General features: G+C 46.8%; 1 protein-coding gene across 6 annotated transcripts in view; it reads left to right on the forward strand.

Annotated features, from left to right (window-relative positions):
- LOC109905515 (rap1 GTPase-activating protein 2) overlaps window positions 1-22,500 on the forward strand; it is a 100,398-nt gene that overhangs the window by 16,352 nt on the left and 61,546 nt on the right. For 4 of the 6 annotated variants that reach the window (XM_031790555.1, XM_031790554.1, XM_031790565.1 and 1 more), the window contains exon 2: window positions 44-79. In XM_031790555.1, coding sequence (XP_031646415.1) covers window positions 44-79 — 36 coding nt within the window. Of the gene's footprint in view, window positions 1-43; window positions 80-22,139 lie in introns of those variants that run through there. The other 2 variants (XM_031790556.1, XM_031790553.1) reach the window with 2 other exon arrangements.

A 22,500-nucleotide genomic window follows, 5' to 3' on the forward strand; every position in this document is an offset into this window, starting at 1 on the left:
TCTCTCTCTCTCTCTCCCCTCTCTCCCTCTCCACACTCTCTAGGATTGACAAGTCCACAATCGCAGCTCTGAAAGGCCGGTAAGTGTTCCATTGACACTGAGTTGAGAGGAGCCGAAGGCCCCGTGGCCCTCTGTGATTTAATCTCCGGTCCGCATCCACTGAACTATACACCATTTATTTATCCACAGTCATGTACTATTCTACTGTCCTTTTTTGCAACTGTTTTTCCTCCTTCGCTGACTGCCTTGTGGGAGTTCACACGCTGTGATGCGGGGGCTGTCGCAGAATATCTGCATTCACAGAGAGAGTTAAAAGGAGGGGGCGAGAGAGAGAAGAGCAGTGGGGGAGAGGGGGAGGGACGGGGAGAGGAAGAGAAGATGGGGAGTGTGAGGAGAAGGAGAAGAAGGTCCCGTGTGGCTCAGTTGGTAGAGCGTGGCGCTTGCAACACCAGTAGAGCGTGGCGCTTGCAACACCAGTAGAGCGTGGCGCTTGCAACACCAGTAGAGCATGGCGCTTGCAACACCAGGGTCGTGATTTCGATTCCCATGGGGTGCCCGTCTGCTAAATACTTAAATGTAAGAAGGGGGAAGGAGAGCCTTGGGCAAAATGGCACATGCTTGCTTAAAAATGTGTGGGTTGGCTGAGAAACGCTGGCACACTCCACGCATGATTAGTGACTGCCATGCTTTCCCAGCGTTAGAGTTCAGGATGGTATGAAGTTGCTCTCTTAGCCTTTCCAATCTCCTCCATGGTTGGCTACACATACTGGAATTGACCCTACAGTGCTGAGGGGATGGTTGACTGCTTCTCCTGTTATGATGAGCATGGCAGGCAGCCAGACACACACAAACTGAGCCGCTGTGTGCGTAGGTGTTTGCGTGATTGTGTCTACCTGAGTGGAGGAAGACCGCCTCAAGGAGTCTTGCTAATAGGGCATGGGTGGGAAACTCGAGCCCATTCAATCCGGGCCGCGGGAGGTTTGAGTAAAAAATAATAATTATAATAAATACAATTTAAAAAAGAAATGTATATATATATATCTTGTATTTTCTGTAATTGTATTTGCAGGGCTCCCTTGTAAAAGACACACTGGTCTCAATGGTGACTGATTAAATAAAGATAACAATATATAGTGCATTTGGAAAGTATTCAGACCCCTTGACTTTTTCCACATTTTGTTACGTTACAGCCTTATTCTAAAATTGATTCAATATTTTTTTTCATCAATCTACACACAATAGCCCATAATGACAAATCGAAAACAGGTTTTTAGAGCAGAAATACCTTATTTCCATAAGTATTCAGACCCTTTTCTATGAGACTCGAAATTAAATTGAGTTCACGTGCATCCTGTTTCCATTGATCATCCTTGAGATGTTTCTACAACTTAATTGAACTCCACCTGTGGTAAATTCAATTGATTGGACATGATTTGGAGAGGCCAGACCAGTCTATATAAGGTCCCACAGTTGACAATGCATGCCCAAGCAAAAATCAAGCCATGAGGTCAAAGGAATTGTCCGTAGAGCTCCGAGACAGGATTGTGTCGAGGCACAGATCTGTGGAAGGGTAGCAAAATATGTCTGCTGCATTGAAGGTCCCCAAGAACACAATAACCTCCATCATTCTTAAATGGATGACGTTTGGACCCACCAATACTCTTCCTAGAGCTGGCCGCTTGGCCAATCTGAGCAATCGGGGGAGAAGGGCCTTATTCAGGGAGGTGACCAAGAACCCGATGGTCACTCTGACAGAGCTCCAGAGTTCCTCTGTGGAGATGGGAGAAGGACAAACATCTCTGCAGCACTCCACCAATCAGCCTTTTATGGTAGAGTGGCCAGATGGAAGCCACTCCTCAGTAAAAGGCACAAGACAGCCTGTCCGAAATCCCGATGTGGCCCTCGAGCCAAAAACGTAGCCCACCCCTGTAATAGACGTTGCCGTAGCGACGAGAGGTGGATTTTGTGGTAAAGCTAGAGATGTAGTTGTCTGTGTTAGTCTCCCGTTGGACATGTACATTGATCCGGATTCGGCTTCACAACCGCACAGCTATTCATAGCCGCCCATGGGATGACCAAGTTCACTGCCACGCACAGATACACATCAATTAGTTTTTCTTCTTCTCTTTCTCTTCCTTAACTTCTCATTCTCTAATTGATACATCTACCCTTTCCACTCTCCCTGTCCCCTTGACGGTGAGTAGAACCAGGAGGAGTACACCCTACTCTGTGGTCCGTTGGAGACCCTCCAAATCAAGGCTGCATCCCAAATGGCACCATATTCCCTACGTGGTGGCTACTTTTGGTAGCGCACTATGAGTGGTGCACAATGTAGGCAATAGAGGTGTATTTTAACATGCCGCCCCACACAGGATATGTTGAATAAGATTGGCCTGTTGCCTGTCTGTTTGTATAATGCTGTTTGGAGTGGGCCTGAATATGAATGAGGTAGTCGTGACTGAGTGCGGGCCATGCTCCTGCTATAACTGTACTGACTAGTGCTGGTCAACTGGCTGACTGGGTTGTGGGGCTGCTGGGTGTGCGTGTCTGTGTGTGTCTGTCTGTGGAAGGCTGAGCAGGGAGCAGCGGAGAGCCAGGTTCCCGCTGCCACTGTAGCTCCCTGGAGCTCCCCACTGTGTGCCCCCCAAGCGAGGTCACGTACCCGGGCATGTTGGTGAGAGAACAGGGGGCCGGGGTGGAGGGAGAGGGGGAACTTCAACGCAGCTGGCTGCAGGTGTGTGTCTGTTGTTCACCGGCTGCTGTAGAGCTGTCGCACTCCTTCCCCCTCACTCACAGCTCTCATTAGAGCCCTGTGTGTGTGTGTGTGTGTGTGTGTGTGTGTGTGTGTGTGTGTGTGTGTGTGTGTGTGTGTGTGTGTGTGTGTGTGTGTGTGTGTGTGTGTGTGTGTGTGTGTGTGTGTGTGTGTGTGTGTGTGTGTGTGTGTGTGTGTGTGTTTTGGTGTAGTATAATTGTTTTGCCCATTTCTCTGAAATCATTAAACAAATTCTGGAAAGTCAAAGCCTTTTTAGTACAGTATGTGTTACTGTTTGTGTGTGTGTGTGTGTGTGTGTGTGTGTGTGTGCTGGCTTACTTGCATGTCAGAGCAGGTCAGTGTGGATTTGCTGATGGACCAAGCGGGCGATGCTCCTGCGTATATGAGAGGCTGTCAACAACTCCCTCCCCCCTCTCTCCCTCCTTTCTAGCCTCCTCGTTCCCCTGCCACAACAAAGAGAGCTCTCTGCATTCAATTGCACCCAAAGCACACCACCTCATTAATATCGCTATAATCAGGGCTGAGTGTGTGTGTGTGTTTGTGTGTGTTTGTGTGTGTTTGTGAGGAGATAGTGAGGACAGACAGAGGGTTGAAAGGAGGAGTGGAGGTCGGGTAACTCGCACCGTGCAAAGATGCCTCGCAAAATGTGGTGAGTCCTCTCCTTTCTCTGTCTGCGTTTACCTTCTCTTTTGTCTGTTTGTCTCTTTTTTGCTGAAAACGGTGTTTGACCTGAGGCGTTTTTCTTGTGGAAGAAGGAGAAAACAGCCATAATACGCACCACTCCCCAGTCATTATATAAACATGCTTCTCTGGATGCTGAGCGCCCGTCTGTCTGTTGACAGGTAAAAGTTCACGGTGGTTTTGTCTCCAGGTGTCATTAAGGAGCATTGTTCTAATCTAGAGTTTTTTTGTCAATAGTTTTCATAGGTTCATGTTTTTTTTACCGATATCTTTTCTTATGTTTCACACTTTTCTCCGAAAGTCATCTTGGGTTGAAATGTTTAAACTATAGCTACGTTACTGAGATGATCAATGACTTCCATGTCTGGTGTGTGGACATATGCTGTGTCTCAATGGTACCCGATTCCCTTTACAGTGCACTACTTATACTGCACTACCCACCTTCCTTTCCTTTTCCAGAGCCCTCTGGTCAAAAGTAGTGCACTATAGGGAATAGGTTGCCACTTGGGATGCGGCCATACTGTCAGAGCAGGAAGGTGATGGACAGACACATTGTCATGTCAGATGAGTGTTGTCGTGATCCTCTTCTCTGTCTGCTGTCTCTGCCCAACCCTCTCCCCTCTGTTCCCCTCTCCATCTCCATCTCTCTCCACCTCTGTCCCCTCTCTCTCTCTCCCCTCTGACCCCCCTGCCATCTCCCCGTCTCGCTCTCCATCTCTCTCCATTTCTCGTCTCTCTCTCTCTACCCCCTCTCTCTCTCCCTTTCACCCTCTCGATCCCTCTTTCCCTCCCTTTCTCCCCACCTCTCTCTCTGTCTGTCTGTCTCTCTCCCTCTCTGTCTGTCTGTCTGTCTGTCTGTCTGTCTGTCTCCCCCCCCCCCCCCTCTCTCTCTCTGTGACTGACTGTGCACCGTGCAGATGTTGATCCTATAGGGAGATGTGATGTGCTGTATGTCCACCGGGGCTGCAGCTGCTGCTATTATCTCTGTAATCCTACAGGAGGCAATTAGGAGCTGTGCAGCAAGGCTAATTCCACATTATCCCCCACTGAACCCCCCTTAGACAGTACTCACACACAAATTTATATACGCATGCACGCGCACACAGACACACAGACACACACACATACACACACACACAGGAGTGCACGTGTGCCTCTGCATGTGAGCTAGTTTTCTTGGAGCAGCGGTAACATGTCTGGCTCTGGGCCTTTTAGATGCCTGGTTCACACTTCACCACGGGACCTTCACTTCATTACCCATATTATTATCTGAGAGATGTCGTTTTTTGGGGGGGGCTAATTAATCCATTTGCAACAGGTATAAATGTTGACCATCTTCAAGGCTCGGAGACCGATTCTAAAAGAAATGACTCACACAATGCAGCTGTCACCGTGCTCCTCCAACCGCCAACAACACAGCAAACGTGTCAACAACGGGGGCTATTATCCATCTGAGAGGAAATCGTGTTTGTTTCATCGTTTTTTTGTTTGTTGCCCAGGTGGAAATGTTAACTGTCTGCAAGGATCAGCGGAAGCTATTTTTGGAGCGTGGCATTTACTCTCTGCTAGGTTTTTCTTTTTGGGGGGGGGGGGGGGGGGCTTAATTTGGAGGAGGGCTGGGTAAGCGAGCAAATGTCCACCTGTGCTTGTTCGGTCTCCTCTCTCGCAAGGGAGGTTTTTGTATTGTGTTGCCCCTGACATGACCTCTTTTGTCCTACACTGCACACCATAGTGTACCCATTTAACATTATCAAGTCATGTTTGGGTGGTGGGAAGATTCTACAGGCTCATTCTCCTTCCTGTAAATGGCTTTTGGTTTTGTTGTTCTTCATAACGTGAAAGCAACTCAGCATCTTATTTAAGGGAAAGTTATTACGAGGCATGCGTCGGCTGAGCGTGAAATCGGTTGCGAACTGATTCCGAGAGTTTATGGGTTTCGTGAAGGAGGTGATAGTACCACACCCGTCCCCCTTCAACCTCAAGACGGACTTTCCTTTCACACCTTCACCTTCCTCACTCCTCCACCCCGCCTCCCAAGATTCAGAACACACTGAACACGAGGCCTTTCTGCTCAGAGACAGCTACTGTTACAGCTCACACTGCAGAAACGGACTGTGTATGATGACATTGGCCCCCCATCTGCGTGTTAGACTGTTCTGATGTCAAATGCAAGACTGTTGTATATTGAGGGCTAAGTCCTACTTTGAGATCAGTGTCATTAATGTACAGTAATGCATTGACGTAAATAGAAGGTTTGTACATTAGATAAGGTTATATCCAGTGGTGTAAAGTACTTATGTAAAAAAATACTTTAGTCCTATTTAAGTCGTTTTATTTTGGTATCTGTACATTACGATTGATATTTTTGACTACTTTTACTTAATTCCTTAAGAAAATATTGCACTTTTTACTCCGTACATCCAAAAGTACTCGTTACTTTTTGAATGCTTAGTAGGACAGGAAAATGGTCTGATTCATGCACATATCAAGGTAACTGATCATCGCTATTGCCTCTGATCTGGTGGACTCACTAAACACACATGCTTCGTTTGTAAATGACGTCTGAATGTTGTAGTGTGCCCCTGGCTATCCGTAAATTAAAAAAAAAAGTATATTATAGTAATTACATATACTTTTGACACTTATAGTATATTTAAAACCAAATACTTTTAGACTTTTACTCAAGAGGTATTTTACTGCATGACTTTTACTTTTATTTGAGTAATTTTCTATTGATCTTATCTTTACTTTTACTCAAGTATGACAAATGGGTCCCTTTTCCACCACTGGTAATATCTAAAGTTAGGCTACTGCTCTGTCTACAGGTGTTTTCCCCCTATCTGCTGTTCCCCTCGGCTTCCTTCAAGAGGGTGGTATTATACAAGCCTTAACCAGTCCAATGCTCTTTTAATTGAACTGAACAGATGCATTCACATGAGTTATCTGTTAACCAAGCTCACCCTGTGAATCACATTTGCCTTTGAGGCCTCTTTTTCATTTAGTGACCTGCAGTGTTCGTCTGTCGCTGCCGTCAACGTGTCTTATATGTTTTGCCCACTGGAGAGAACCAGAGGAGTGAGTCAATGTATTTCCAGTCTTGTATTGAGTGGAAACAACACGTACCCATGTTATTTCTCATCACTCCACTAGAGGGAGGTGTGTCCTTGCTTCTCCTCAACTCAACTCAAATCAAAGTTTACTTGTCATGTGCGCCGAATACAACAGGTGTAGACCTTACAGTGAAATGCTGACTTACAGGCTCTAACCAATAGTGCGGAAAAAAAGGTGTGTGTTTTTGTGTGTTTCTGTGTGTGTGTGTGTGTGTGTGTGTGTGTGTGTGTGTGTGTGTAGGTAAGTAAAGAAATAAAACAACAGTAAAAAGACATTTGAAAATAACAGTAGCGAGGCTATATACAGACACCGGTTAGTCGGGCTGATTGAGGTAGTATGTACATGTAGATTTGGTTAAAGTGACTATACATATATGATGAACAGAGAGTAGCAATAGCGTAAAAAGAGGGGTTTGCGAGTGGTGGGACACAATGCAGATAGCCCAGGAGCACTGGTTGGTCGGGCCAATTGAGGTAGTATGTACATGAATGTATAGTTAAAGTGACTATGCATATATGATAAACAGAGAGTAGCAGCAGCGTAAACTCCTGGGCATTAAAGGCGCTGTACGGTCAATCCGATGTCTGCATTGGCCGTGCAGCATTTGATATGGTGATATGGCGTCTGTAGAAGTCAGGGCATTCATCCTTCTTGTGCTTCGCCGAGCTGAGCAGAGCTGTTGTGAAGGCAGTTGTCAAGGAAGTGAGTTTGTGTTTTTGCAGGACCTCCCGCCCTCACCTTCCGTCAACCAATCATGTCAACGCGGAGCTATACGGAGACCTCCACATTGTACCAAAATATGAGAGGCACACAGAGGTGCGGTACCGAGCTCCATTTGGCCTCCGGAGGCTCCACAGTTGCGTCACACCATCCATACGGCGCCTCCGACCACATTTTCGGATCAGGTATAAATTGTCTCTCAGGCCTATACCTGTTATACCAGGCAGCAGTGTTGGTTGGTGCTGATTGGTTGTGGAACAGGAACTGCTGGATCGCACTTGACGGCGCATGTAGCGCTTATCACTTCCAAATATCTGAGATTCATCCAAGAGGTTAAGAAATGTTGTCCTCAACCACAGACTTGAACAAAGACATTTTCTATTGGGTCAAAAGTTCTGTTTGTTTCTGTGAAGTTTAAAATGCGTGATACACAGTGAAGGTGACTGAAAAACGGTGCACCATCCTTGATCTTCTCATTGCTCCGTGGGGAAGCTCCCTCCTCTTGGTGATCATCTCCGATTGCTCTGACTGACTGCGTTTTGAGACGTAATAATATCTCCGGAGCAAAACGTGTCTTAAACCTAGGAGCCTGGTGGGGATGGCTGAGCCTGTTGCCACGGTAACAGGACAGACTAAACCCTTATCGTCACGTGTTCATCACCCGAGGGATCTTCCGCTGGCCCCATAACCACGGAGATCGGATCTGGGGTCCATGGCGACCACGGAGCGTTCTAATCTGTGTTCCGGAGTGCATTGGTTACCATGGGGAGAGGTTGCTGAAGGGTCATGGAGGCAACGGCACGTTGTGCTACAGGGCGTTTAGGATGTGGTCGCATAATCTGTTTGACGATGAAAGCTATTGACCCCTTGGAGGTAACGACTGGATATCCTATTAACCATGTCTGTCTGTGTATGCCATCCGTTCACTCAATGACGTGACGGATTGGTCTGGTGCTGGAGCTGAAGAGAGAGGAGTGGCTAGGCTGCATGTGTATTACAGGGTCTGTTGTAAGGCACAGTGCTTTTATTTGCTGGATCTTCTAGGTAGAGAGCTGCAGTCTCTGATGACACTGAATATCTCCCTGAAGGTTAGGCTCACTGCCTGGTGGTAGAATTACAAAAATGCAACAGTACACACTCACTCCGGCACACACAGACACACACACACACACGCACACACCAGATCACCTGTTTTACGGTAAACTCTGTCTCCTCGGCCTAAAACCTTCAGTGGGCCAGCTGCCTCTTTTGAATAAATATTTACTCCTTCACTTTCCCACTTGCTGGGCGCTGAAGCTCTGATAAGGGCACCAGCTGCCCCTTTGGTTTTAATGTAGCTTTTAAAAGGGCCCATAAAGTGGCCCTTGGCCTATAGAGAGCCAGCCTCTGTGCCCAACGGCTGAGTGGACAGGGTAAATGCACACATGCATGGGCTAAATGGTCAATGAACCCCTCCCCCTACTTTTATACACACACACACACACACACACACACACACACACACACACACACACACAGGTGGGGTGGTTGGGTGAGAGAGAGGCAGAGATGAGATGTGGCGAGATGTGCTTTTCATTTCTCCTATCCCCTCGCTTGTATGTGTCCTCTTCATTGTGGAGGGTCTTGAGCCGGTCGACGTAGCAGACAAGCACAACAAAACGCTTCGTACAGTACAATTGGCACACATGTATTTGACAATGTGTTATTATTGAAAAGTTCTGTGTTATAGCTTTGTAACTACGGTCAGAAATCAAGGAATAGTTATTCCAAATGGCTAAATAAACAATGTTCTTTTATTAGTTGAAACCATGTGAATCTGTACTGTGGGCCTAGGTATTTTGTTATCCTGTTATATTCAAGTTCATGGAAAACAGAAATCAGACCCTTCATTTTAGATGCCGCGCTGGATTTTGATACTGAGCAGTGTATCTGTTGTCCATACACTGTATCCTCCTCAGTGTTATTATGTGTCTCTTTGCTTTCAACAAAGTCAGCCACTGTTGCTGTTGGAAACGAGCGTCGAGGAAGCAGGGAGCTGTGTGGTAACAAATGCACGTCCGAGCAGCATGTTAAGCCTCTCCTTCAGCTTCAACCAGAGAGAAAAGAGAGAAGAGCTCCTACACTGACAGATAGTGAGGCCACGATAAAGAGACAAAGTTACTTCACAGTGGTTGAACGTCCAGACAGAAAGAGAAAATAAAGTCTTCCTTTCTCTCAGATTTCTCCATTTATTTTGGCGGGGCCCTTAAGGTTGCCCATTCTTCTGCTTCCCTTGAGACTGGCTTTAGCGTCAAAACCGAGTGAAAAGGACTGGAAAGAGAGACGGAGACACAGGGGAGGAGATGTGGTGATGGAGTACCTTTTAGAGAAAAGGACAGACAGGGGAAAAGAAGATAGATTGTGAGAGAGAGAGAGAGAAAGAAGAAAAAGAGAATGATGAGAGAGAGAGAGAGCGCCAGCCTTGGGCACCAATGGCACACGGTTGCTTAAAAATGCATGGGTTGGCTGAGAAACGCTGCCACACTCCATGCATGATTAGTGACAGACGTGTTTCCCCAGCATTAGTGACAGATATAAAATATAAAATAATTGTATTTTCATTGTCTGATCTCTGTTGACCTCAGCGAGGACATTTTGAGTGTATGTGTTTTTGTCTATGCGTGCCTTACATGCATACATTCATGCGTGTCTGTGTGTTCACTCTTTGACACTTTTGGGTTAGAGACATTCACGAGACGAGCAGCTGTCCTTTCACAGACAGCCCCAGCAGAGAGACAGAGAGAGAGACACTGGTATGTTGGGGATGGGAAGTGCTTGGCTGGTACCGGCTGGGGTGGGCTGGACTCTGCTTGGCTGGTATCGGCTGGGGTGGGCTGGACTCTGCTTGGCTGGTACCGGCTGGGGTGGGCTGGACTCTGCTTGGCCGGTACCGGCTGGGGTGGGCTGGACTCTGCTTGGCTGGTACCGGCTGGGGTGGGCTGGACTCTGCTTGGCCGGTATCGGCTGGGGTGGGCTGGACTCTGCTTGGCTGGTACCGGCTGGACTGGGCTCATACAGCTGTGACACTGAAACACATAGAGAGCTGAGTCAAGTTTGTAGGCCTCCTTGCTCGCACATGCTTTTTCAGTTCTGCCCACATATTTTCTATAGGATTGAGGTCAGGGCTTTGTGACGGACACTCCAATACCTTGACTTTGTTATCCACAACTTTGGAAGTATGCTTGGGGTCATTGTCCATTTGGAAGACCCATTTGCGACCAAGCTTTAACTTCCTATCTGATGTCTTGAGATGTTGCTTCAATATATCCACATAATTTTCCTACCTCATGAAGCCATCTATTTTGTGAAGTGCACCAGTCCCTCCTGCAGCAAAGCACCCCCACAGCATGATGCTGCCACCCCCGTGCTTCACGGTTGGGATGGTGTTCTTTGGCTTGCAAGCGGCCTTTCAGGTTATGTCGATATAGGACTCGTTTTACTGTGGATATAGATACTTTTGTACCGGTTTCCTCCAAACATAATGATGGTCATTATAGCCAAACAGTTCTATTTTTGTTTCATCAGACCAGAGGACATTTCTCCAAAAAGTACGATCTTTGTCCCCATGTGCAGGTGCAAACCGTAGTCTGGCTTATTTATGGCGGTTTTGGAGCAGTGGCTTCTTCCTTGCTGAGCGGCCTTTCTGGTTATGTCGATATTGGACTCGTTTTACTGTGGATATAGATACTTTTGTACCCATTTCCCCCAGCATCTTCACAAGGTCCTTTGCTGTTGTTCTGGGATTGATTTGCTCTTTTCACACCAAAGTACGTTCATCTCTAGGAGACAAAACGCGTCTCCTTCCTGAGCGGTATGACGGCTGCATGGTCCCATGGTGTTTATACTTGCATACTATTGTTTGTACAGATGAACGTGGTACCTTCAGGCGTTTGGACATTGCTACCAAGGAGGAACCAGACTTGTGTAAGTCTATCATTTTTTTTCTGAGGTCTGGGCTGATGTCTTTTGATTTTCCCATGATGTCAAGCAACGAGGCACTGAGTTTGAAGGTAGGCCTTGAAATACACCCACAGGTTCAGAAGCTTCTAAAGGCATGACATAATTTTCTGGAATTTTCCAAGCTGTTTTAAAGGCACAGTCAACTTAGTGTATGTAAACTTCTGACCCACTGGAATTGTGATACAGTGAATTATAAGTGAAATAATCTGTCTGTAAACAATTGTTGGAAAAAATTACTTGTGTCATGCACAAAGTAGATGTCCTAACTGTCACGATCGTCGAAAGGAGTAGGCCAAGGAGTAGGCCAAGGCGCAGCGTGAGTAGAGTTCCACATATTTTAATCAATCGAAACTCACCGAACAAAAAGCACAACCGAAACGTGCCGCTACTGGTGTGCACACAGGCAACTATCTGTAGACAAGATCCCACAAACACAATGGGGGAAATGGCTACCTAAATATCAGACACAACGATAAACAGCTGCCTCTGATTGGGAACCATATCAGGCCACCATAGAAATACAATTCACTTAGATGACCCACTCTAGTCACTATCACACCCCAACCAAAATAGAAAATCAACAGCTTTCTATGGTCAGGGTGTGACACTAACCAACTTGCCAAAACTATATTTTGTTAACAATACATTTGTGGAGTGGTTGAAAAACGAGTTTTAATGACTCCAACCTAAGTGTATGTTAACTTCCGACTTCAACTGTATCTGTGTATGTCTGGTTATGTGTAGATATCATGTTGAATGTCCTTTATTGTTAGTGTGTATCATGTTTTAAGACTGTCTTTTAGAACTGAATACATAGTACAGTATGTGCATGTAAGACAAACAATTACACACACACACACAGCAATATCTTTCTCTCAATACCTTTATCTCTCTCTCACACACACACTCCCTGCAGGATCACACACCGACTCCCACAGAGATGGGACACACAGCTCTGTGTTTCTTATCTGCAGTCATAAATGACTTGCCAGAAATCTATTAAAACGGCAATTGGTGCCCGTTCCATTTTGTGCGTCAGAGACGGCAGAGAAAGTCTGCTTAGCTAAGCTCCAAACAAATCTCTCTCAAAGGAGGAATCATTTCCCCCCCATATTAATATCCACACCTGGGGATGTTGTCACTAGTGTTTTTATTGTATTGTAACTGTGGATGTTCAGATTTGTTGACACAGCTATGGATGGAATACTACTGGATGACTTTTGTATTCTGTTGCATGGAACTTTTCAGTAGGGTTTCAATAGCTTTGTAGGCTCATGGCAGTGGGATCGCATAATGTGAAATCAAATGGTCATGTTTCATCCCTCATCTGTACCTCTCTCTCTGTCTCTCTCTCTCTCTGTTCCTCTCTTTCTCTGTCCCTCTCCCCCTTGCCCCCCCCTCTCTCTCTGTTTTCTCTCTCCTCCTCCTTCTCTCCTCCCATCCTGGTGGCTGGCTCCCAGGACCAGGGTGGGCGAGGGGTTAACCCCGCTGTCAGCTCTGGCTCTGTCATCCCTCTCAGCAAATAGAATGAGAACCAGGTAATTGATTTATGACACAAATGAAATAAATTACATTTTTGCCCAGAGGACGAAGAAAGAGAAGGGGAAACGGACTGACTGGGCTCACTGTCGCAGAACAAAACAAGTCTTGAGCTGTTCAATTCAGACATAGAGGGATAGAAGAAGGGAGGGGGAAGGTGTGTGTATGTGTGTACGTCACAGGAGCCTGCTGAGGGGAGGACGGCTCATAATAATGGCCGGAACGGAGAAAATTGAATGGCATCAAACACATAGAAACCATGCGTTTGATGTATTTGATACCATTCCACCTATTCCGCTCCAGCCATTACCACAAGCCCATTCTCCCCAATTAAGGTGCCACCAGCCTCCTGTGGTGTACGTATATGTGTGTGTGTGTGTGTGTGTGTGTTTGGAGGGTATGAATACAGTAGAAGCTGACTCTTCTTCCCGTAGAGGAATGAGAGAAACAATTACGTTCCACAGCCCCAGAGCTACGTAGCAGCAAGGCGAGCACTAGCGATGAGCTAAATACATTCTGATTACATGACACTGCAATCACTGCCATAATAGAAAGGGTATTTGTTATTCCTCACACATTTGTATTACTGTCATTAGCTCAGTTGGTAGAACGTGGCGCTTGTAACACCAGAGTAGTGGGTCCGATTCCCTGGATACACCCCATATGTAAAATATAAGCGTGACTGTAAGTCGCTTTGGATGAACGCGTCTGCTGAATGACATATCTTATTTTCTACAGCTCTTCGTTTGACACGCGTTAGAGACCTGGTCTCGGTTTTGTCTTGCTTCACCTCCCCCTCCGTTTTAACATATGGCCCCGGAGAGCGGCAGCAGTTCCAGACGATTGTGTGATCTCGCTCTCCGTAGCCGATGTGAGTAGGACCTTTAAACAGGTCAGCATTCACAAGGCCGCGGGGCCAGGCGGATTACCAGGGCGTGTACTCGGAGCGTGCGCTGACCAGCTGACGGGTGTCTTCACTGACATTTTCAACTTCTCCCTGACCCAGTCTGTAATATCTACTATGTTTCAAGCAGACCACCATAGTCCCTGTGCTTAAGAACGCCAAGGTAACCTGTCTAAACGCACTCACATCATCCCAGACACCCTGGACCCAGGTACCGCCCCAACAGATACACAGATGACGCAATCTATATTGTACTCCACACTGCCCTCTCCCACCTGGACAAGAGGAACACCTATGTGAGAACGCTGTTCATTGACTACAGCTCAGCATTCAACACCATAATACCCTCCAAGCTCATCACTGGGACTGAACAACTCCCTTTGCGACTGGATCCTGGACTTCCTGACAGGCTGCCCCAGGTGTTGAGGGTAGGCAACAACACATCCGCCACATTGATCCTCAACATGAGGGCCCCTCAGGGATGCGTGCTTTGTCCCCTCCTGTACTCCCTGTTTACCCACAACTGCGTGGCCGCGCTACCTGGGGCAGTGCGTACGACCCAGTACATCACTGGGGCCCAGCTCCCTGCCATCCAAGACCTCTATACCAGGCGGTGTCAGAGGAAGGACCTAAAAATTGTCAAAGACTCCAGCCAACCAAGTCACAGACTGTTCTCTCTGCTACCCCACTGCAAGCGGTACCGATGCACCAAGACTGGAATCAACAGGACCCTGAACAGATTCTTATCCCAAGCCATAAGAATACTATGTATTGTAGTTAACGGAATAGCTACCCGGACTATCTGCATTGACACTCTTTGCACAAAAACTTTTGACTCATCACATACTGTACGCTGCTGCTACTATTCATTATCTATCCTGTTGCCTAGTCACTTTATCCCTATCTATATGTACATAGCTACCTCAATTGCCTCGTACCCCTGCACATCGACTTGGTACCGGTACCCCGTGTATATAGCCAATTTACTCATTGTTTATTTATTATATTTTCTATATTTATTCCTTTGCATCGTTGGGAAGGGCCCGTAAGTAAGCATTTCACCTGTTGTTTACGAAGCATGTGACAAATACAATTTCATTTGATTCGATTATTTGTTTGCATAGGTTAATCAACAGGTGCCTTAGAAAATTGTCTGGGAATAAGGCGTCATTTGTGCGTCATTTGAGAAGTGGGTGTCACCAGAGGTTTCCGTCACATTGCCTGGCTACAGAGGGCACAGATTGACCCGTGATGGATGGGGTGTCAGACAGGCAGTGCTGTGAGCACCGGGCAGCAGAGGAGGGGTCCTAATGGTCGTCTGGGCTGAGGTGAGGAGAGGCGATTAGGTGAGGCATTGTGGAAGAGTGATGAAGTGCTGCCAGCCAGCCAGCTGACGGCCCTTTGGAGATTCAGAGCAGAACTGAGAGAGAGAGAGAGACATCGGAGTGAGGGGAAAGTGAAACGGAGAGAGAGAGAGAGAGAAAGAGAGAGAGAGAGAGGAGAATGGAGAGAGCGAGAGAGAACAGAGAGAGGGAGAGGAAGAGGAGAGAACACACAGTCCTCAGAGGCTCCTCACGGCCACCCGACAGCTTTATGGCTACTTCCTCTTTTGTTTATTGCTCTTATATCCCTTGGCTTCAGCCCAGTAGGAAGCTGTGTGTGTGTGTGTGTCTGGGTGTGTGCACGCACATACCTGCCTGCATGCATGCTTGTATCTGCATTCATGTACTGTATGTTGGTGTGTGTTAGTGCGTTTGTGTGGCTTCTGTGCATGGCATTTTAGCTGTAGAAAGTACCCTGAGGGTGTCCCCTAGCTTAGCAGAGCCAGTGTTACTCACAGCAGGCACTGGAGCTGTTCAGAGCCTCAGGTGACATTGGGGCAAGAACACAGTCCTCCCATCTAGTAAATCACCTTATGCATTGGGTGATGGGGAAAGGACCAGCCTCACCTTACCCTTCTCTGGGACTGAAACTGACTCTGTTGTCACTTGTTCCCCCAATGGAAAGTTCCAGAGCTGCTACATCTATTGCTTATTTGTCACGCCTAAACTTTCTCCTCTGCTCCCTCTCTCCTCCTTTGCCATCTGTCGCTTCTTGACAAACACATGGTGTCTTGTTTGGCGGACTCAGCAGTCCCTCGCACTCTGGGCCTCATCCCTATCTCTATGAGGAATGATGGCGGGAGAGGGAGGGAGGAAGGAGACAGGGAGAAATAAACAGAAATGGATGCAGAGTGAGAGAGGGGGAGAGATGGAACGATAGAGGATGAGACACCGAGAGAAAGAGATGGGGAGGGAGAGATGGAACGATAGAGGCAGAGCGAGAGAGAGAAGGAGAGATGGGAAAAGAGATGGAGAGTCACATGGATCGGGCGGGGGAGGGGGGGTGAATTCATTGTAATGACACATGGTCACAGGGCAGGGCTACAGTATGTCCTACCACAATGTGTCCCACTCACTAGAGCGGAATTAATGAACAGCTCAGCCTGAGGGCAAAATCTTTAGGAATTCGATTGTAGAGACTCTATGTCTCTTGATTCACTCTATTTTATAATGTGTATTTCAATTAACAATGTATGTTCCATTTGACAATCTGAGCACTGGCTTTTCCTTCACTCTACGGTCCAACTCATCTCAATTGGGTTGAGGTCGGGTGATTGTGGAGGCCTGGTCATCTGATGCAGCACTCCAAGACTCTCCTTCTTGGTCAAATCGTCCTTACACGCCTGGAGCTGTGTTTGTGTCATTGTCCTGTTGAAAAACAACAAAATATAAGTCCCATTAAGAAAAAAACTGATGGGATGGCCTATCGCTGCAGAATGTTATGGTAGCCATGCTGGTTAAGTGTGACTGAGTCTTGTAACTCTAATGAACTTATCCTCTGCAGCAGAGGTAACTCTGGGTCTTCCTTTCTTGTGGCGGTCTTCATGAGAGCCAGTTTCATCATAGCGCTTGATGGTTTTTTTGCGACTGCACTTGAAGAAACTTCCAAAGTTCTTGAAACGTTCCGTATTGACTGACCTTCATGTCATAAAGTAATGAGGGACTGTCATTTCTCTTTGCTTAATTGAGCTGTTCTTGCCATAATATGGACTTGGTCTTTTACCAAATATACCACCCCTACCTTGTCACAACACAACTAATTGGCTCAAATGCATTAAGAAGGAAAGACTGCCAAGAGCATGCAAAGCTGTCAAGGCAAACGGTGGCTACGTTAAAGATGATGATTCCATATGTGTTATTTCATAGTTTTGATGTCTTCACTATTATTCTACAATGTAGAAAATAGTAAAAATAAAGAAAAACCCTGGAATGAGTAGGTGTGTGTCCAAACCTTTGACTGGTACTTTACATGAAGCAGACATGGTGACACACACACACACACACACACACACACACACACACACACACACACACACACACACACACACACACACACACACACACACACACACACACACACACACACACACACACACACACACACACACACACACACACACACACATACACATACACACACACTTACATTCACGCACCCCCAGACACCCAAGTGTGATGATGATGAAATGCTTGCACACCTATCCACAAGTGTGTGAGCCCCAGGGAGGGTTTAAGTGCTGTCGTTGTCCACTTGCCTCTTGAAAACAGGCTACTTCATCAGACAGACTGTCAAGAGAAAATGTGGAGAAAACATCTGGAAAAAGAGAGGAACAACAAAGACTAGGCAGTTGCTGAAACAAACACATACTGTATGATGCTCTTACATCCTCTTGCATGTCAATGACAAGTTATGTCATAAATAAATGTCATTCCATGTATATTAATCTGTGTCTAGCCTGTATCTCTGGATTCTAAGTGCTTGTGAGTCACTATAGCACATGTCTCTCTCTCTACAATCCGTTTTGCTTCTCTTAGCTTATCATACAGGATTGATTTGGTCATTTTTCAGGAACACAAAGGCTAGCATTGATGTTGTGCTCAATAACGTTGAGGCTGGAACGCACTTTTGACCAGTCAGATTACGTGGTCGGAACTACACTGTAACCGTTTCATAATACACTATATTGACCCCCCCGCCTCCAGGTTGTGATATGTTGCTGATGATTATTTACAGTATGTTATTTATCATGCTGTATGATGTATATATGTAAGTGTTCTGTCAACACTAGATAGAATGTCACAGCCATACAACTGCTATCACATATTAGGAGAGGCGCGGGCAGGGTGGGACACTAGGCTAGGGCTAACTTCTCAATAAGCTAGCTAGCCACGAGAAGCTAGCTGCATCTCAATGAGCTAGCTGGCCACATCTCAATGAGCTAGCTGGCCACATCTCAATGAGCTAGCTGGCCAGATCTCAATGAGCTAGCTAGCCACATCTCAATGAGCTAGCTGGCCACATCTCAATGAGCTAGCTGGCCACATCTCAATGAGCTAGCTAGCCACATCTCAATGAGCTAGCTAGCTAGGACCACAAGAGAGGACACTAACAACACGGACCTAGACAGTACACACAGACCCAGAGTCGCAGCAGATACCCCACAGAAGTTGAGAAATACTGGAGTGAGAGGGGGAGAGGGTGTGTGTGTGTGTGTGTGTGTGTGTGTGTGTGTGTGTGTGTGTGTGTGTGTGTGTGTGTGTGTGTGTGTGTGCTTGCATGCATGCGTGTGTGTGTTTGCATGTATCAGCGTATGTGTGTTCACACGTGTGTGTTTCTGTGTGTGTGTCAGTGTGTGGGTGCGTATCATTAATGTTGCTAGTCTGTTACCACATAGGTCTCATTAAAGCCTGTGTGTGTGCGTGCGTGTCAGTTTCTATGTTCACGCACGTGTGTGCATTCGCGCACGTGTGCGTGAGACATACATGTTTCCTTAGGTGACTTTATGGCAGGAGTAATGTGTGTGGAGCTATAAAGATCCTGGCACTAGTGCTGATAGGGCAGGAGGGAAACAGAACTCCTTGAATGGGCCGGGCTCCAGAGCCACATGTTTGTCCTGTGCTATCCGCAACTATTTTGGGCCTGTGAGTTTAGTTTGGCACCGACCGTTGCTCATTAAATCCTACAGGCCCATGGCCGCAGTCACCTTGTCCGACAGGGTGTGTTTGTGTATGCGTGTGTGTATGTGTGCGTGTGTGTGTGTGCATGTGCATGCGTGTGTGTGTGTTTGTGTGCGTGTGCGTGAGAGTGTGTCATCTTTTATCATTTGGTTTGCTCCTGTTCTTGAGAGGCTGTGGCTGTCTCGTGAGGAGTTGTCACACTAGAAGTGTGAGGTGAGGAGAGAGAGAGAGGGGAGCGAGGGAGCAGCGGGTGGAGGAGGGGCGAGGAGAGAGGGAAAGTGCCGAGTTAAGTGTGCAAGCAAAGCACTCGTTTGTAGTCTACAGAGATGGGTGTTCCTCTGCACCAGCTGTGAAGGTCATCTCTCCCATATGCCAAGTTCCTGGTGTGGAATCCGTGGTGTGTGTACGTTGGTGTGTGTTTCTACGCTGGGTGGCAAGGATGATGAGATGGCATAGGGATAGATATATTTTACATTTAACCTTTATTTAACTAGGCAAAAGTCAGTTAAGAACAAATTCTTATTTACAATGACGGCCTACCAAAGAGTGTCCATGATTGAGTCTCTGAATGAGGAGATTGAGATAAAACTGTCCCGTTTGAGTGTTTGTTGCAGCTCGTTCCAGTCGCCAGCTGCAGCGAACTGAAAGAGGAGCGACCCAGGGATGTGTGTGCTTTGGGGATCTTTAACAGAATGTGACTGGTAGAACGGGTGTTGTATGTGGAGGATGAGGGCTACAGTAGATATCGCAGATAGGGGGGAGTGAGACCTAAGAGGGTTTTATAAATAAGCATCAACCAGTGGGTCTTGCGACAGGTATACAGAGAGTATAGAGTGCAGTGATGTGTCCTATAAGGAGCTTTGGAGGCAAATCTGATGGCCGAATGGAAAAGAACATCTAGCCGCTCGAGAGCACCCTTACCTGCCGATCTATAAATTACGTCTCCGTAGTCTAGCATGGGTAAGATGGTCATTATGAGACACAGTTGGTGGTAAGGTAAGCATTTCACTGTTAGTCCACACCTGCTATTTACGAAGCATGTGATGAATACATTAAAATTTGATTTGATTTGGCTTTTGCATGACACTGTGATGTGGCGTAGTGAGGTGGTAGGATGGCTGGAGGGGCTTGTTGGCATTGCAGTCTCTTTTAAGCTCTGCTGTTTGTGTGTGAAGACGGCAAAGCGTGCCAGGGTGGCAGAGTGGTGTATTTTCATAAAATCCACACTGAGGGATCTGTGTGTGTGTGTGTGTGTGTGTGTGTGTGTGTGTGTGTGTGTGTGTGTGTGTGTGTGTGTGTGTGTGTGTGTGTGTGTGTGTGTGTGTGTGTGTGTGTGTGTGTGTGTGAGTGCACCCTTGGGAAGAGTGCTTAGTATGTGTATGCTTGTGTGTCAATCTCTATGTGTGTGTATCAGACGGGAACGGTGGCTGTCACAACTGCTTCTTGTTGTTTGACAGCCTGGGATACAGGCGTCCCATTTCCCACCTGCTGACGTACAAGCACACAAGCCCCAAGTGATCGACCGGGTTGGAGGAGACGCATGAAATAATCTACCCAGTGGTGGGGGAGAGGTGGAGAGGACTCATGGTGGGACTGGGAGAGGAGGAGGGAATGGGAGGGCTGAGGTGTGTGAAGGGTGTGTGTTCATGTGTTTACAGAAGCCCCTGTGGAACTTGGTGGGAGGAGTGGGAGCTTGTTTGTCTCTCGCTGTCACCCCAGAGCCTCACTGACACACACACATCTGCACGCGGACACGCACACGCACACACACACACACACACACACACACACACACACACACACACACACACACACACACACACAACACACACACACACACACACACACACACACACACACACACACACACACACACACACACACACACACACACACACACACACACACACACAACACACACACACCACACACACACACACACACACACACACACACACACACACACACAGGGGAGGCTTGGAGAATTCTCAGCTGGGATACAGATCTCTGATTAGCTCTACAGACAGATGAGTCTAACATATAATAAAGCATATGAAAGTCAACATAAGTAGTTCATTGGGTATTATTGGGTACAATCTAAAATAATGACTTTACCTTGACATGACTCATGTACTATTATGACTATGTGCTACTCAACCACACATCTCAACAATCTTGTCATAATCACTCAAATGTGGTAATTAGCTAAATTGAGCAGGAACAACCAGAACATTTACCTCATCTCCTAAGTCTCACTGGGGTTGCCACTGATTTCCAAGGGAGATTGTCGTGGCAGGGCAAATATCAGAGCTATTATAAATCAATTATTCATTAATAATATGAATATGCCATTTAGCAGACACTTTTATCCAAAGTGACTTCAGTCATGTGTTCATACATTTTTCATAGAGGTGGGTCTGGGATTCAAACCCACTACTCTGGTGTTGCAAATTCCATGCTCTAACAACTGAGCTACAGAGGATCACTCGTATTTCCAAAAATATATATATGCAATTGTAGGCATGCGGAAGTTGTTATATTCATCAACAATACAGGATATCATCACTTATCAGAGGTATTCCTCACATAGTAACAAACATCCTTTCCCACTAACAGAATACATACCAACGGACAGGCATTATCATACCATAACCTCCCCACACTATTATCCATCTACTGCATTATGTCATATGGGCTCTCACGCTCTGTTATCTACATACATGTTTCTATGGACCCTCCAGTGTTGAGTCTGTGAAGACACCTGCAGCTTTGGTCCATCTAGGAGGGCCTTTGAGAGTGCACTTCTGTGCCGTAATGCACAGGAGAGACGGCAGACAATAGGAGGAGAGGGAGAGAGAGGGGAGGAGAGGGGGTTGAGAAACACCACCATTCATAGAAGTCCTTGAGCTGTCAAACAGAGAGGAGATGAAAGGCAAACAGGTGGCCTAAGGAGGAGAGGGAAGGACAGACAGAGATGGAGGGAGAACAGAAAAATAACGTGTTGCTGGCTGTGGTGGGTTCCGGGTAAGAATGATGGTGACTCGTGTTTGCCAAGCTTTGGGGCGGAGCTAGAGCATCAGCTGGTCTCAGACAGAGATGGAGGGAGGAGAGGGGAAGAGGGATAGAGGGAGGGAGAGAAAGAGAGATGGAGGGAAGAGAGAGGAAGAGAGATGGAGGGAGGGAGGGAAAGGAAGAGAGATGGAGGGAGGGAGAGAAATTGAGGGAGGGAGAGGGATGCATGGACAGAGAGAGAGAGAAAGGAGGAAAGAGAGAGCGATAGAGTGAGAGAATGAGGTGGAGGGAGAGGGAAATTGAGGGAGATGAGGAGAGAGAAATGGAGAGAGAGAGAAATGGAGAGAGACAGAGATCGAGGGAGAGAGAGATGTTTGTTCTGTGCTGTTTAAATTGAGATTTCACAAAGAGAGAGAGAGTGTCAAAAAACACAGAGGCGAAATGGAACAAGGTCACAGAGGAGATTAGATAGGAAACATGGACTGCAAAATTAGGAGCCATTAGCCATACGTTACAATGTGGTATGACAAACAGCACAAACAGCAGTAATCTCAAATCACACAAAGCAGTTATGTGCAAGTGAAAGCAGTCCAGACTGTAAAAGCACACAGAGAGTGAGGGAGGAGGAGGAGGAGAAAGGGGGCAGAGCCTACACCAAGCCCTGCCTATCAGGCTGAGGTGGGCAGGGAGAGAGAGTTGGG

Source organism: Oncorhynchus kisutch, linkage group LG15, assembly GCF_002021735.2.
Source record: "Oncorhynchus kisutch isolate 150728-3 linkage group LG15, Okis_V2, whole genome shotgun sequence".
Taxonomy (NCBI): domain Eukaryota; kingdom Metazoa; phylum Chordata; class Actinopteri; order Salmoniformes; family Salmonidae; genus Oncorhynchus; species Oncorhynchus kisutch.